The 16,670-nt window shown below is 46.9% G+C and overlaps 1 protein-coding gene across 2 annotated transcripts in view; it reads left to right on the top strand.

Annotated features, from left to right (window-relative positions):
* The window catches only part of ACP7 (acid phosphatase 7, tartrate resistant (putative)), a 105,467-nt gene that overhangs the window by 62,564 nt on the left and 26,233 nt on the right, over positions 1–16,670 (top strand). For both annotated transcript variants that reach the window (XM_086938851.1, XM_086938853.1), the window contains exons 7-11: positions 12,069–12,131; positions 12,628–12,742; positions 13,217–13,330; positions 13,868–13,922; positions 14,333–14,400. In XM_086938851.1, coding sequence (XP_086794977.1) covers positions 12,069–12,131; positions 12,628–12,742; positions 13,217–13,330; positions 13,868–13,922; positions 14,333–14,400 — 415 coding nt within the window. The remainder of the gene's footprint in view (positions 1–12,068; positions 12,132–12,627; positions 12,743–13,216; positions 13,331–13,867; positions 13,923–14,332; positions 14,401–16,670) is intronic.

Genomic DNA, 16,670 nt, shown 5'->3' with positions numbered 1-16,670 from the left:
GCAGCCTTTCAATTGGCAGCATGGCACCATGCTTTTGAGCTGAGGGTGGGGCCCTGGGCAGCTGCTTACACTGCCCATGCCTATCGCCCACCCTTTCCAGTGTGACACACCTGATCACATTACTATATGGTGTGTAAAGTGCTAGAAAATCCCAGTTTTTCTGCAAATATGTCAAGCTGTTCAGCTTTCCATGAGTTGACCTTTGTTTCAGTGGTAAGCAACACTTCAACCGGATGATTGGGATCTAACACAGTTCCTGTTTTGTTCATCTGCCTCCAGCCCAATGAGTACCTATTTTAGATTCAAAGTACCCACCCTATTATAGGATATTTAGCCCACAATGTCTTTCAAAGCTCACATCCATGCATTCTTTACAACCAACAAGCAGGTGGTAAATAGTTTCATCAATACAAGTAAAGGGCAATCAAGAATCTGCTCATACATTTAATTTTCCACCAAATACAATGACCTCATGAATGGGAGTACAATATGATTATCTCACATTGTACACCCTATTTTTTACTCTCATACATACCACAACTATCACAGCATCTCCATCACTGCTCTCCCTAGACCTTTGTTGTACTGCTTTAACTCTTTTCACTTTTTCCCTATCAACCCTAGACACTCATGAGAAATTAACCTACTCTTTTGCCCTTTAAACATTTAACTTTTGAAAGCAGTACAATTGGCAAATGAAGGCTCGTGTTTTCCAGTCCCACAATGATAACATCTGGAGAAGCTTGCCACCACCCCTTCTTCTCCATGTCCTTGACTTTGCTTATGCCTTCCTTGTTCGCTTGTCATGTTTCTTGATACCACATTTGTACCCATACTTCATATTGTAATTTTACTTTGATCCTTCCTATTGAATACCTTTACATATCTGGAAGTATTTTCTAGTGCTTGGCAGTATATACAGCCTTGTCTAAAGATGACTCCTCAACACTGATCAATCTCTCTTGGATTTTGACGATGCTTGTGCTATTAGTGAGTTGGTCCCTGACAATCTCGTCACATAAGCCATTGAATTGACTTGTGGAAACAACAGTACTTAATGGTGATCCGTATTTTTCAATTGTTTTACCCTGAAGTTGTTGTCTAGAGACAAATGTATGAAATTCTACCACAATATTAACTTTTGCTTCATGATGTATTCTAATGGCATGAGTGAACTCCCCATCCAGGCCCATGTCCCAAAAGTGCTACATTGCACTTCGAAAAATAATATCTCCCTAGCCACAGCTTGCAGATATGTCTCAAAACATCCCGCCATTCCTCCCAACGAGTTGATTGTTAACCCAGAAATTGGTGGAATATTGAATGAGATATCACAGATTCTATGTTGGTATACAATTCACACTACAATATTTCTTGTGAGCAATAACATAATTAAAGTGGTCACCAGTGGGGCAGCTGGCACATGGATTATGTGTTTGCAAGACAACTTTTGGACATGTAGAACATCTTATATTGACCCATATAAATTTAATTAACATGTGCTACCACTTGGTAAACACAAAGTGCTCTTTAATCTCCAGGACAACCTTAACTCTTTTGAACAGTAAACTTTCCTAAAGCCACAAATAATCCTGCTGTAAGTTGTTTCTTCTTAACCATAATGAATGGTACAGAACTTGCATATTTTGAAAAACAAATCAAACTGGGTAGTCCTTTAACTGTCAAAATGGTTGGTGTGCTCCTCCAGCAAAAAAACATAGATGCTAGTGCAGGTGTTTCTCCGGCATCCAAAATGGCTGTGTATGAGCATGACATCACTATGGCTCACAGTGATGTGAGTCACATAATCAGGTACGGCTTACTTTGCAGCCTGATCAGAACATCAGTATGCACTCAGATTGTTAAACACGCTTCTATTCTGTGAAACCCTGCTCGGGTGTTGTATGTTCCAATATGGAAGCCTGATGAAGTAGTTGATGCTAAACTCAGTCAGATTCATCTTCGCCTTGCATAACCTTCATCACTGAGACCTAGGTGCCCTCGGTTAAAGGGCTAATACATCCCCAGTCCAGAAATGAGACTCGCAATTTTTCTCTCGACCATGTTTAATCAACATGCTGACGACCAGTGGTAATCATATCCCGTTTAAGGTTCGCATTGAATTTGTTCAGCTAGTGAAGGTTATTTCCCTCCTGGGGTTACTGGATTTTCTGATGGCGGAAACAATGTGAGGTGCTGACATCGATGTAGTGTGAAAGAGTTTTAATGCATTGTTGAAAACCCAAGTTGTTCATGTGGCCACCAACATCCCCAGTTAGGCAACAGCTGTCTGAAGTGGAAATTCCTCACCCATTTCAAGCACCCCTTAGTAATTACTACTACTATGTGCAATATGTAGGAAAACATCCTTAGTATAACAGAACAAAAGCAAGCAAAATATCATTATTGTTTATGCATATTCAGCTTGGAAAGTGTTCAGATGTTTAATGTGAATTGTAAACAAGATCCAGGGCATGCACTAAAGTACAATTTTAAGTTTTACAAACAGTACTGTAACAGGCAAAGAATACTACAGAAACAGCAAACAAAAGATTGTAGTGGCGTGACTGTTCTGTTGGCTTCCAAAGTAGTGGTCAGACGAACTAGTGTTTTAGCAGTCACAAAACCTGCTATTTGCTAAATGTATGGGTTTGCGACTGCTTAAGCACTTTTCCTTAATTTATAAACCCATTTAGTGATTTAGAAAGTTTACTAAATGGATTTAGAAGTGGTTTCCAAATCCCTACTTGGTTAGGGAGTGTTAAGGGCATCCCTTCCAAACAGCTATTGGGACACTGATGTATCAGTGGTTTGCAACTTTAATTCTATTTACAAACCATTGAAAAGTTACCCACTTCCAAGTTGGGATTGTAACTAATTTGAAAAAGAGAAAGGGTCCTCTTTGGTCCTCTTACCCTTTGTGAATTGGGTTGGCTGCTTCAGGGGAGAAGGCAGTTATACAGGGTACTACTGCAATCGTCTCAATGTTTAAATCAGCCCCTTTTCTTTTAAGGAAATCGGACTGCTTTAAAAAAAATAATAACGTTTTCATTTTTGAAAAGCAGTCACAGGGATGGAGGACCTCAGCTCTTGTGGGCCACTGTCCCTGTGATTGTAACAATCGTAGTGAGCCGCATATTGTAACCTTCCTAATTAATATTGATTAGGCATGTCGGTCTGCGACTCACTCCAATTCCCTTTTTTGCAAGCCGACCTATTAGTACATAGATCAGTCTGCAAAATCAGTGGCGTAGGAAGGGGGGGTGGTGTGTGCGGGACGCCCCGGGTGGCATCACTGAGGAGGGTGACAAAATGGCAAAATATGTGTTTTAAACATATTATTGCCGTTTTGTCAAGCCTGGGGTGAAAAGAAATTTTCCGCACTGGGTACCACCTGACCTTGCTACCCCACTGAGCAAAATCAGATTGGATTTGAAAGAAATCAGTGCGAAAATAATTGCACCTGCATTTTGCGAATCCAATCTTGGTCCATAAGGCCTAGATACATTAATTTTTGATGAGCACTACAGCTGTTTCTTTAACTCCGAAGTGTTAACTATGTTTATTTTTTGCTATGACAAAGTCATGCAGCAAACTGTTTTGCTGTATGATTAAATACACTTGATGGGCCCAGAATTGGACGCGTATTAACCCCTTGCATGCTGATTACGGCCCCCATCCATCATGCACTACGGCGCTCATGTGCTGATGACGGCTGGGGGCCGTCATAAACCCGCCCACTTGCGATTTTGCCGCACAGGCGCAGAATCGCGGCTGCATGCAAGGGGTTAAATGTGCTACAATTATTTACTTTGAACGTTGTCATGTAAAAGGAATGCATAGACAATAGATCCACTGCAAACAGGGCTGGAAAGCTGCACTCGTAAGTACTAGTCATCGTGAGTGCAGGTGTATAATTTTCCCCTTCTCAAAATACTCAGTAGTAGTACTGCTAGAAGGCTGCACCTGTCTTAGCTTTTTCAAACCTACTACAGAGTGTCATGTTAATCTTATTAAAGGCTTCTGTTGCCCACAGGGTATAATTGTACATTGTGTACAACAATGCACTCTGGACAGGCATCCCAATGTACATGTTCTTTTTTTTCCCTCCAAAATGGGAACATTTTGCCCTTGGAGAACCCCTTCCTTTATAACTAATCAAAGTTTGATGATGGTCTGTTCCCCTTCCCATCGTGGAAAGGAAGATACTCTTCCCCTTTGCTGGTGGGAATTTCTGACAGTTTCCATAGTGGAAAAGGGATCACTGAGGGGTTTGTTAATGCCAAGAAACTCATGAGTTTGTGAGTGTTTCATGAACACTCAAAATGAGCCAATCCTTGACCAGCCCCATTCCCCACCGCTTGAATGGCAATTATTAACTACTGAGTAATTGTATTGAGCTGAATCATAAACCACAGAACAGGGCGCACACACTATCAGGTTAACAAATCACCTATAGATATTGCTGCAATTCTTGGCTTCAGAGGCTGCTCCTCTGCTAAGGCGCGTCACACCACTGCATTCAGAGCAGTGTAAAAAGGGAAAATAAAATGATAATAACAACGTTATTATCATTTTATTTTTCTTAGCTACAGGCCTATGTTAGGGCAGGGCTGGGGTCACAGGGAGGAGGAGTGGTTTGTGCACCATAAGTGCACAAGACTGTTTGGTCGGCCGTATCTGAAAGAGACACGTTAGTGATAGATTCCTTACCTTAGAATATCCCCAGGCGTCAGACTGGATCCGGAAATTTTTGCTTAGCAGTACCCTTGCTACGTCGGTAGGGGTCGTCTGCGGCTCCGCGTCCGTTGTCGGCGTCGGCGTCGTGGGCGTCGTGATGACATCGTCGGAGTCCTTGTGCTGACGTCAGTTCTTCTTTTTTCCGCGCCAGCAAGCGCAGATCTGGAAAAAGCAGTACTTTAGTCACTTTTTGACTAGACTTTTTGATCCCTTTTGATCATTTTTCTTGAGTCTTGCAACTCCGGACGGTGCCGATAGGGATGCCAGGTTTTAAGCCCTGTGAGGATTGCGACCGACTGATGTCGGTCACCGACCCTCACCGTCGGTGTCTCCACTGTCTCGGCGTCGACCACGACAACAAGACCTGCCCCGACTGCCGGGCCCTGACTTTGAAAGCTAGGCGGGAGCGGTCCCGCAAGCGACTCGAACTCCGGCAGTCAGCCCCGCGCCGCGAGAGGTCCCGGTCCCACCGGAGGTCGAGGGACAGGTCGCGGGGTAGGAGCCATCACAGCTCCGCGAGTCAACATCACTCCTCCGGGTCGAAGTCGTCGTCAGGTAAGCACAAGAAGTCGAAGAGACGTCATCGCTCTTCTGATTCCCCCCGACGCTCGCGCAGCGTGGACAGGGTTTCGGGTGACACCGCCCACGCGGCTCCGCCAGAGTCGCGGGCGTCGCGGCCTGCTCCACACCCTCCGGTCCCTGGGCAGGACGCGACGCCGGGGGAGATCGAGAGCTTCCTCATGGCCATGAGGTCCCTCTCTTCTCCGACGGGCTCCGCGGCGCCTTCGGGCCCAGCAGATCCGTCTGGGGCCCCTAGCGGGTTGGGAGCTTTGGCCCCGATGCCGTCGGGTGCTTCGGCCCCGACGCCGCCGGCGCCTTCGGGCCCGGCGCCGCAGGGCCATACTGGATCCGCTTCGGGATCCGGGTCGTCGCCGGTTGACCTAACGACCTCACCGGCGCCGGTCCCTCAGGTGTCACCTCCGGTGCCGTCCTTGGGCGGTGCCGTCCCCGATGCCTCCCTCGCTCCGGTTCCGGCGTCTGAACGGCGCCGCTGGGCGGCGCTTTCTAAGCCGCTTGGGGAGTTTACATTCTATGAACCGGCCCCATCGTTTGACAACCCTGATTATCAGGGGATGGGTAATGAGGAGTATTGGGAGGGGTCTGAGGACCCTCTGACACGAGAGTGTCAGTCTCAAGAGGACTGGACAGGTGGACTTGGGGATGCCAGTGGTCTGGACACATCACCAGACACTGGCTTTGTCTCGCCTCCTACCGTGGCTATGGAGGAGGGGGCAAACTACAGTGTGGTGTTGATGAGGGCGGCCAAGGCCTTGGGCCTTGAGCTCCCCGTCGCGGCCATGAGGACTAACCTCCTCACTGAGGTCCTTAAACCGCAATCAAGCTCGGCCGAGCCTCTGCTGCCGTTTAATGAGGCCTTGACCGACGTTCTTTTGGGCACTTGGTCCAGGCCCGCTACGGGTTCTCCCATAGATGGGAACGTGGCCAGACGCCACCGCCCGGCCCCGGGCGACCCATGTTTCCTGTCCACCCACACCACCCCCGAGAGTCTGGTCATCCAGGCTTCGAATTCCCAGACCGCATTCCCGTCGGCTCCGCCGGACAGGGAATCCAAGAGGTATGAGCAGTACGGCAAAAAAGTATTCTCATCCCTTAGTCTGGGACTGCGGTCTTTCAACACCGCATGCCTCTTGGGCCGCTACACCCACTCTCTGTGGGACACGGTCGCGGAATTGCTGTCAGAGTGTCCGTTGGAGGTACGGGCCAAACTCGGCCAAGCCCTTGTGGAAGGCCAGGATGCAACAAAATATTCTATCCGGTGTGGGCTGGTTACCACCGACTCACTGGGCAGAGCGATGGCAACGACGGTGGCGATTCGTCGCCACGCCTGGTTGAGGTCCGCCAACTTTTCGGCCGATGTCCAGAATGCACTAATGGACATGCCGTTTGATGGCCGTCGCCTTTTTGGCAACAAGGCAGACCATGCGCTTGAGCGCTTTAAGGACTCCAGGGCTACGGCCAAATCCTTGGGCCTCTCGGCCCCGCGCCAGCAAACGGGTGCCTTTCGCTCCTTTCGTGGCCAAGGAAGGGGCGCCCCCACACGTGCTGCCAAACACGCACCGCAGACCAACATCCAACGCGGTGGCGGCCGTGGAAATCGCCGTGGAGGCGGTCGGGGACAACGGCGAGGCCAGTCCACACCCTCCCCCGCAGCATCCCACTCAAAACCCTCCTAGTTCGTGCTTTTCGGCCCATGTGACTCCAGTGGGTGGCAGGATTCGCCATCACCACTCCCACTGGTGCACTGTCACATCGGACAGGTGGGTGCTGCAAATCGTCCGAAGGGGCTACACCCTCCCCTTCGAGACGACCCCTCAAGCCATGCCACCGCAACACCACCACGTATCGGGGGATCATTTGCGGCTTCTACAGGAGGAAGTTTTGCCCCTCTTGGCCAAGGGGGCCATCGAGCGCGTTCCTGGGCCAGAAGTAGGATGTGGTTGCTACTCCCACTATTTCTGGTACCCAAGAAGGGCAAAGGGGGCCTACGCCCTATCTTGGACCTACGGAGTGTCAACGGCTTCCGCCCGAAGGCAAAATTCAAAATGCTGACTCTGGCTCAGGTCTTAGCTGCCCTGGACCCAGGAGACTGAATGGTAGCGTTGGACTTGCAGGACGCTTATTTCCACAACCCCGTCCTGTCGGCCCACCGGCGCTACCTGCGGTTCACGGTAGGCCACGAGCACTTTCAGTTTACCGTACTCCCCTTCGGCCTTACCAGCGCCCCACAGGTGTTCACAAAAGTGATGGTGGTGGTCACAGCTTATCTGTGCAGGTTAGGGGTTTCAGTCTTCCCCTACCTCGACGAATGGTTGTTGAAGGCGGGCTCACCCCAGACAGTCGTCAGCCACCTCCAGACGGCGGCAGACCTCTTGCACCAGCTGGGGTTCTCCATCAATGTGCCGAAGTCACACCTGTGCCCCTCTCAGAAGCTCCTTTTCATCGGAGCGGTTCTCGACTCGGCGCAGTTTCGGGTTTACCCACCCGAGCAGCGGGTTCGGGATATACAGGCTCTGATTCCGATCTTTCAGCCTTTATCCCGAGTCTCGGTCAGGTTGACGCTGCGGCTTCAGGGGCTGATGGCTTCCTGCGTCCTTCTGGTGCATCACGCCCATTGGCGGATGCGGGCTCTGCAGTGGGACCTGAAGTTTCAGTGGGCCCAGCATCAGGGCAACCTGTCCGACCATGTCCTGATCTCGGAGGGCACTGCGAGACAGCTGCAGTGGTGGCTCACGGACTGCAATTGGGTCAGCGGCAGATCCCTCTCCCTTCCCCAACCGGAGCACGTAGTTGTGACGGACGCGTCCCTCCAGGGCTGGGGAGGCCACATGGCAGAGGCGGAGATCAGAGGCCTCTGGTCTCCGGCGGAGTCCCGGCTCCATATCAACCTTTTGGAGCTGCGGGCGATTCGTCTAGCACTGAAGGCATTCTCCCCTCTGTCCGGGGGAGTGTAGTGCAAGTGTTCACGGACAACACCACCGCCATGTGGTTTCAACAAACAGGGCGTGGTGGGGTCGTGGACCCTCTGCCAGGAGGCTCTGCGCCTTTGGCAGTGGCTGGAACATCAGGGTGTGACCCTGGTGGTTCAACACCTGGCAGATTCTCTGAACGCCAGGTCGGACGAACTCAGCCGCCGGTGCATGATGGATCACGAATGGCGTCTGAACTCGGACGTGGCGCAAGGCCTCTTTCAGCAGTGGGGAGAGCCTTGGTTAGATCTATTCGCCACGGAAGAGAACGCGCAATGTCATCAGTTCTGCGCATTGGAATTTCCAAGGCAGCACTCGCTCGGAGACGCTTTTCGTCGTGAGTAGAGTTGCGGTCTGTTGTACGCCTTTCCGCCTATACCACTTCTGCCCAGAGTGCTGAAGAAGATCAAGCACGACCGGGCACAAGTCATCCTTGTGGCTCCTGACTGGGCACGAAGGTACTGGTATCCCGAGCTACTCAGTATGTCAGTCGATCCCCGGTTCAGCTGCCTCTTCAGGAGGACCTTCTGTCGCAGCAGCAGGGGACGGTCCTCCACCCGAACCTGTCCAGTCTCCACCTCAATGCTTGGAGATTGAGCGGCGACAGTTGAGGCCATTTGACTTGCCTCCTGAAGTCTGTAACATCATTCTGGCAGCCAGGCGTCCCTCCACAAAGTCGGTATACGCTTGCAGGTGGAACAGATTTGTGGCATGGTGCACAGCAAAGGCTGTGGATCCTCGCTCTGCCCCTCTCTATGAGGTTCTTCTCTTCCTTCTTTCTCTTGCCCAGCAGGGCTCTGCTCTGGACACTAGCAAGGGCTATCTTTCTGCCCTTTCAGCCTTCCTAAGGCTGCCTGATCAACCATCTTTGTTCAAGTCCCCTATTGTAACTCGATTCCTGAAAGGCATCACACACACGTTTCCACCTGTTCCCTTCGTGATGCCTCAGTGGGACTTGAACCTAGTTCTTACTTTCCTGATGTGCGCTCCCTTTGAGCCACTTCACAACTGTCCTATCCGCCTTCTTACTCTGAAGACTGCTTTCCTGGTTGCCATCACCTCTGCCAGGAGAGTGAGTGAGCTCCAGGCTCTATCCTCTAAACCTCCTTTCCTTTCTGTCCATCCGGACAAGGTTGTGTTGCGGACAAAACCTTCTTTCCTGCCCAAGGTAGTCACAGCCTTCCACATCTGGCAGCCTATCACCTTGCCCACCTTCTTTCCGCCTCCGCATCCCTCAAAGGAGGAAGAGCGGCTCCACAGTCTGGACCCAAAACGTGCGCTTTCATTCTATTTGGATCGCACACGCCAGTTCCGGGTGGATGACCAACTCTTTGTTGGTTACGTGGGCGCTAAGAAAGGACGGGCGGTGCACAAACGGACCATCTCTCTATGGATCGTGTTGTGCATCCAAGCGTGCTACTCTTTGGCTAAAAAGGAACCTCCTGCTGGGCTGAGTGCCCATTCCACTTGGGCCACGGCGACTACTACTGCCCTGGGCCGAGGAGTCCCCTTGCAGGACATATGTCAGGCAGCTACGTGGGCCTCGCTGCACACGTTCGCAAGACACTACTGCCTGGACAGCAAAGTCCGGAGGGATGGCTTATTTGGCCGTTCCGTCCTCCAGGACTTTCTGGTGTGAATATTGGTTCGCAGACCCACTAACGGGGTTGGTATTGGTGGGGTATCTATTCTAAGGTAAGGAATCTATCACTAACGTGTCTCTTTCAGATGCACAAGTTACTACTTGTGTAACGATATATCTGTAAGAGACATTAGTTAGTGATAGATTCCTTACCGACCTACCCATCCTCCTCGTTCTGCGAACCGATATCTAGGGTTAAGGTCATCCCCTTTCAGGGCCCTAGTTTCAATGGCACCAGTGTTGGTTTTTAGCATGGCTCTGGCGCGGAAAAGCTGTGTCTAAGAACGGATGTCAGCACGCGGAGGCGGCGTCTAAGTACTCCGACGAAGTCATCATGGCGCCGACGACAGACGCGGAGCCGCAGACGACGCCTACCGAAGCGCAAGGGTACTGCTACGCAAAAATTTCCGGATCCAGTCTGACGCCTGGGGATATTCTAAGGTAAGGAATCTATCACTAACTAATGTCTCTTACAGATATATCGTTACACAAGTAGTAACTTGTGCTTCAGGCCGGCTAAACAGTCATGCACACTAAGCATGTTGTCCACCCGGCTGTATTGCACAGCCTGAGTAGAGAACATGAACAGGCTCCCAGTCTCTGTCAGACCAATCACGATGCTGCTGTTATGCTGGTGACAGCAGCGTCGTGATTGGAGCCTGTGTGCTTCCTGCTTCCGGGACTCAGAGTCCGTAAGAGAAGCGAAAGAGAAACAACGGAGGAGAGATGGCCGTGAAGAGGTAAGTGTTTTTTTTATATGTTTTTTTTAACCTCCGCCACCCCATTCCATTCCAGCTGCTATATTGCATGACTTTAATAACCATTTATTTATTTCTAGTATTGTTTTTAGATTATGGATCATGTGGTTGTGCATAATATAGTTCATCTTTCCAAACTTCATGGTTTCAAGCCTTTTGGCTCAATAGCCCACCCAAAGCATTATGGTAATTGTAGGACAACAAATATACTTATTTTGGAGCACTTCAAAGGAGTGTAACACACCTCTGAAACCATTTATACCTGACCGTATTAAAGTCGTTTACTTACACACACATCCTTTTCTGGACAGCTGTCAGGAGTAAATAGAGCATTTTATCAGTCGTAATGTAGGTTTACAGATGTTAATAGGTTTGTGACTAAGGCCCTATATATTTGTATTTAAATGGGGTAACAGAATTTCATTACATTTCACTCAAAATAAAAATGGCGGTGAAGCATGTGCACTTTCATGCAGCCACATGCTATCCGCACAACAAAGGCAATGAAAGCAGAAATAGGAGATGAGGGAATAAAAATAAAACGACCACCCATTTACGCACAAAACTATTAATTTGAAATCAAAGATACGTCAGGAGAGCACCCCTTAAAACCAGATAAGACCTGCTTTCAAGCATAACAGGAGAACTCTAAAAACCCTTTTTTTCTACCAAATTGTCTTGCTACCAGATTTTGTAACAGGCGTGATGCAAGAAAAAGAGTGACTAGAAAGTTTTTGGAAGCATGCTTAAAAGTTGCCCTGTCATAGACGGGTACATTGTCACTTGCTAAAAACCCATTCTTTCCATCACATTTTTTAAACAACCAGTTTCAAGCGTGCAAAAAATCAGCAGAAGGAACCCTCTTATTTTGCTTATTTCCATGAAAATGTTCAGTGGGAAATGGTTTAAATCCAGCAGTTCTTGCTCCAACATGGTGTTCAGGTATGCCTCACTTTTGTCAATATTATAGAATGTAAGCTCTCTAGAGGCACAGTATGCCACTTTGGAATCAAGTCACAGACAGCTGTTCTTGAAAGTATATGTTGAAACTAGCATAACAGCTTGGAGGTTTGTTGTTACAATGCCGAATGAGTACTGTAGGAGGCCTATTTACTAGTGATCTAAGACCCGAGATGGTATTGCAATACTGTTCGAAGTGAAAACATCATTGACATAGATAATCAGGGCTTGAGGAGACCATAGTACAGGCTTGAAGATAATGGAGTCCAGGCAGAACTGACAACAATTAAACAATTTCTTCACCCCGAGAGTACGTGAAGGAAGATAATCTATGGTTATTTATACTGAGGTGACTTTAGGAGGGATAGGTGCAGAAGTTCTTTTCTACATCTAACTGCTATTTTTCCTATTTGTCTTTAGCAACTTCTCTAATTATCGCAACCGATTCAGCATGCCTGGAAACACCGAGAGCCTTTGGTACAGGTAGGCCCAGCGGGAACATAAAGAAAGCCTATCGTACAGCTATGTATAACAAACTACTGTGTATCAAATGTTGTAGGCAGTGGTAGTGGAAAGCTTTACAATTCAACGCTACTCTAATGTGCTCATACAAAAATTGAAAGTCCATGGTACAAATTTTGTAATGCAAAACATTACAGATGAATTTTAGAGATATTTACAGGGGCAACTAAGGGGATATTGTAGAGACGAAAGCGGCTTGTAAATTCCACGTTTAATTAGTGGCCATTATTTTCTTGATGTCACTGGCCTCATTGATGTGCAAAGGGATAACTGAGGGTGAATTGAAGGCCAGTTAATTTGCCTTTTTTGGAGGACAAAGTGGTTGGTTCTGGAGCTGGAAGGGGCATCAAGGCTGTATTTGCTGAGGACATAGGGGCTTAGTTGTGAGTGTACATCAGGAAAGTATTTTTGTTTTTTAACCATGCTGTTTTTATCCATTTTGTGACTCTATTTTTAGTTATGATGTAGGTCAGGCACACATCATCTCTTTCTCCACTGAAGTCTACTTCTACCTTGAGTATGGAACACAGCTTATTCCGACGCAGTACGAGTGGCTGGAGAAAGACTTGCAGGTAAAGGACTTTACTCTGGGTACTGTGGGGGGAGGGATGGGAGATTTTAATTTCTTCATTAAACTGGTGATAGGAGAGAGACTTCCTGGCAAGAGGGGTTCCATTGTAAAACTGTGACTCATAAAAGACAACTCTGTCAGTTCTCAGTTGGTGAAGGGAGCTTACACGAATGGGCCATTTTAGCTCAAACACCAGTCATGACTAACATATCCACCACTCAAATTACTTTCATATTTCACTATACTAATTCACCACTAATCATTTATGCTACTCGCCGAAAAAAGCACTTTAACGCCTCGTCAGGGGTAGTAAGCGCTATATAGATGCAATTACAATACAATACAAAACAATACAATTAGTGTCAGGAGTCTCCTGCTTAACTGACTGTATTTAAAGTACGAGGTATGTTGGGCCACACGTTTGTCCTCCACCTTGTAACTTCCCGCTTTGAGGTTTTTATGTTTCTCTTTTAAGGAAGCCAATAAGCCAGAGAACCGAAGGCAGCATCCGTGGATTATTACCATGGGGCATCGGCCAATGTACTGCTCCAACAATGACACGGACGACTGCACCATATATGAGAGCATTGTGAGTAATGGTGGGCAGTGGGTGCAGCCCTAGGTGCAATCATTGTAGAAGCAGACTGGCAGTTTAGTTTATCTAGTAAATAAATTCCAGGTTGTTACAAAACAAGCCTGAGGGTATGGAAGCTCCAGAAAAAAATAGGAAAGTTGATTCATTCCTTGGGTACACTCAATGGGTAGAGCTGAATTAGCCAAGAGTTGCTAACTGGAAATTTTGAGCCTATCAATCATGTAAATGGAAATCTGTGCAAACTGAAAGGACGGGTATGATAGGTTTGTGCCACATCATTGCAACCGAGGAGCATTTTGCCACTTGTAGGGCACCTCACAGATAAACAAAGTGGCAGATGCATGAGGCAAAATGCTCATCTGAATCATGGGAAGAGGGAGCGGGGCAACGAGGGAATATAACCCGTAAATAAAATAAATAACACAGGGCAATCACTGCAGGACTAACATCCGCACCAAGAGTGTGTCGTCGTTTGCCCCGCAGGGCAAAATCCACACATAATGACACTCATCCTTTTTCTATTCCAACCAGGTTCGCCGAGGAATTCAAGGTCACTATGGCCTAGAGGACCTGTTCTACAAATACGGTAACGCTCGGCAGCACTTCCATCTAGCTTGGTCTGAAGCCTTTTTGTTTTCACACTACCAGTACATCTGTAGGTTTGCAGACCTCAGCTGGTGCATTTGTTCACATTCTATATACCATCATTTCCCAGCCCCTAACCCCACTTCTTCCTCTGCTGTCCCTCCTCAGTCACTAGTGTGCTTTCTTGAATTGTTGGTTATACACAAGTTTCTCAGTGACTTGCTGCTCCCTGTGTTGTGCTATTACATAAAGAGTACATGAGATTGTCCCAGTGTGCCAGTTGTCATTGGTGGAAATAGTCTGATGTTTTATCTTATGATGTTTTAGGAATTGTCCACTAAAATTAGATGTTGATATGAGCTGATCAGGAGACTTTGTTACACTGTGCTTGTTGCACTTTTCTATCCTCAGGTGTGGACCTTGAGCTTTGGGCACACGAGCATTCCTATGAGAGACTGTGGCCAATATACAATTACCAGGTGAGAGGCCTCTGAAGGGCTAACGTTGTTGTTTTTTCTTTTTAGCCGAATGTCACAGACCTTGGAGCTGACAGGATTTTCTGACCTCTCCCCCTCTATTCCACCTTCACAGAGGTAGTGCTGGGGAGTGTTTTATTCCCATCTGTGATGTTCCTTGGCTTGTTGTTCTTGCATCCAACATGCTTACATTTCCTTTTAGTCCGATTAGACTTTTCCAATGATTAACTGGCTTGATGGCCTCTCCCACAGCCAAAGGATGAGTAGCACAACAGCTGAAGTACATGTAATATCTAGAAAAAAGGTATTTACAAATTGTTTAACATATATCTATGTACTTTGATTTTTGGATGTGCTAGGTGTACTGTGAAAAGACATAAGATCGGAGGTGATCAAGGTGAATTGTAGGGTGTCCGAATACAGGCCAACTTAAATGCAGATATCAAATGCCCTAATCATCTTTAAATGCAACACTACAAGATTGAAGATACAGTGTCTTGGGGCTAAAAACCAGGATAGGTATAAAGTGTAACACACAACATAGGGCTTCTCGGTAGCAATGTTTTCAATCACCAGGTGAAGACCAATCAGCGCCTCTTACCTCCTGACTACTGCCCCCCAGGCCTTCTGAGCACTTTACCCTTACATCCTGAATTAATGCTGATAGGGATAAAGATAGATATTTAAGATTTTTTTAGTGGGAGTATTTTACTTCCTAATTTTGGCAGTTGGGATTGAAATGCATTCCTAGGAAGTAATGCGTTACATTTTCATTCCCTTTATCCATGTTGTGTTCAAGTGTGCAATTTGACCAAATATATGTTTGTAGGATAACATATATGAATCTCTTGCTGGTGACAGAGCTCTCAAACTCCTCAAAAAGTGGAAAACAGAAATATATTCATTCAAATTCACTTCCTTCCATCATAACCTTCAGCTTTTCTAACTAAGATTTTTATATCAGGACCAATCATGTCATTTAATTATTATCTTAGTTTAGACAGTTCCAGAAACAAATGACTGAATCTGATCACTTCTAAACAAAGAGTTCAAGTCTTCTTACAGATGTTTAAGTCCATTGTGCAGCACCTGGTTTCTAGAAAATCGGAAAACATGGCCTCCCTTTGCTTCTTGGGTGATGAGCAGTGCCTTGTAGGCAATCAAATCCTTTTCATATATTAGGGAAACATTTGGGTTGTTAAATTCCCAGTTTTATAAGTACCTCCAACTTGGGCATGCCTTAGTATCACATCTGTCTAACACTACTAAACTACTGGTTAAGGTTTTAGGTTTTATTGAATTAGCACAGTTAAATAAAACCATAGCTATAAAATATGAACGTTAGCACAGTTATCATGTTTAGAAAGCAAAAGCTGAAAAAGACAATCGAAATTTAAAATCCTGTACATGTTAAAAACAATCTTGTAGGTGCCAATATAATCACAAAACAGTGCAGGACCTAAAGAAAAATAGATTGATGCGGGAGTACTAAATGAGGGGACGGAAAAAGTCTGTGATGAGTTTTGGGGGGGGGGGGGGGGGAGAGAGAGCTGGAAGCACAGGGACCATGGAGGGTAAAAATAGGTTGTCCAAAAGTCTCACACATTTTCCAATCATTGCAAGCACTTGGGTGTCTGAGGAAGTAAAGCACAGGGCCGATGCTTGCCAACACGACCTGATGCCCCGTTTTAAATATAAAGGTTTTAAGAGAAGTCTTCTGGGGGCGTCCAGGACAGCAGCACAGGAGATGCAGCCATGATTCAGTCTGATAATTGCACAGTCTGCATGCCCCCTCCTTACTTGTTGGAGCCCATCGGTTAAAGGCGATTGAACGCAGACCTAGGAGACGCATGAACATTATGTTATATGCTGTTTTATACTGCGCTCAATAACATTATGTTTTACCGAGCCACTGCATTTAAATTTTCCAGAAGGTAGGATTTAGGTGCCCCAAGGAGGTATGAGTTGTTCAGGGGGAGCAAGACTGTTGATGTTTTTAAAGCTTTGGAGTCCATCCGATGGGAGATTTGTTTGACCTGCTTATTGATAGCCTTTTTCCAGACTGTGTATGGAATAGTGGAATAGTGTCTGAGGTTAGTAATGAATTATCGATCTCTAGCGATTTTATAGCCTTTGTAACTTGTCGATTCCATGGATTTCCAGGACTAGCAAAAGTTTATTTTAGCCGGGCTTTTAAAGTGTTATCTGCGGCTTTTAATGTCCTTTTAAAGTATTTCAGGGTGTCAGCCTCGCAATAAATAGATTGTCTTTGA

Source organism: Lissotriton vulgaris, chromosome 9 (genome assembly GCF_964263255.1).
Source record: "Lissotriton vulgaris chromosome 9, aLisVul1.2, whole genome shotgun sequence".
Lineage (NCBI taxonomy): Eukaryota > Metazoa > Chordata > Amphibia > Caudata > Salamandridae > Lissotriton > Lissotriton vulgaris.
This window is presented reverse-complemented; position numbering and strand designations above follow the sequence as displayed.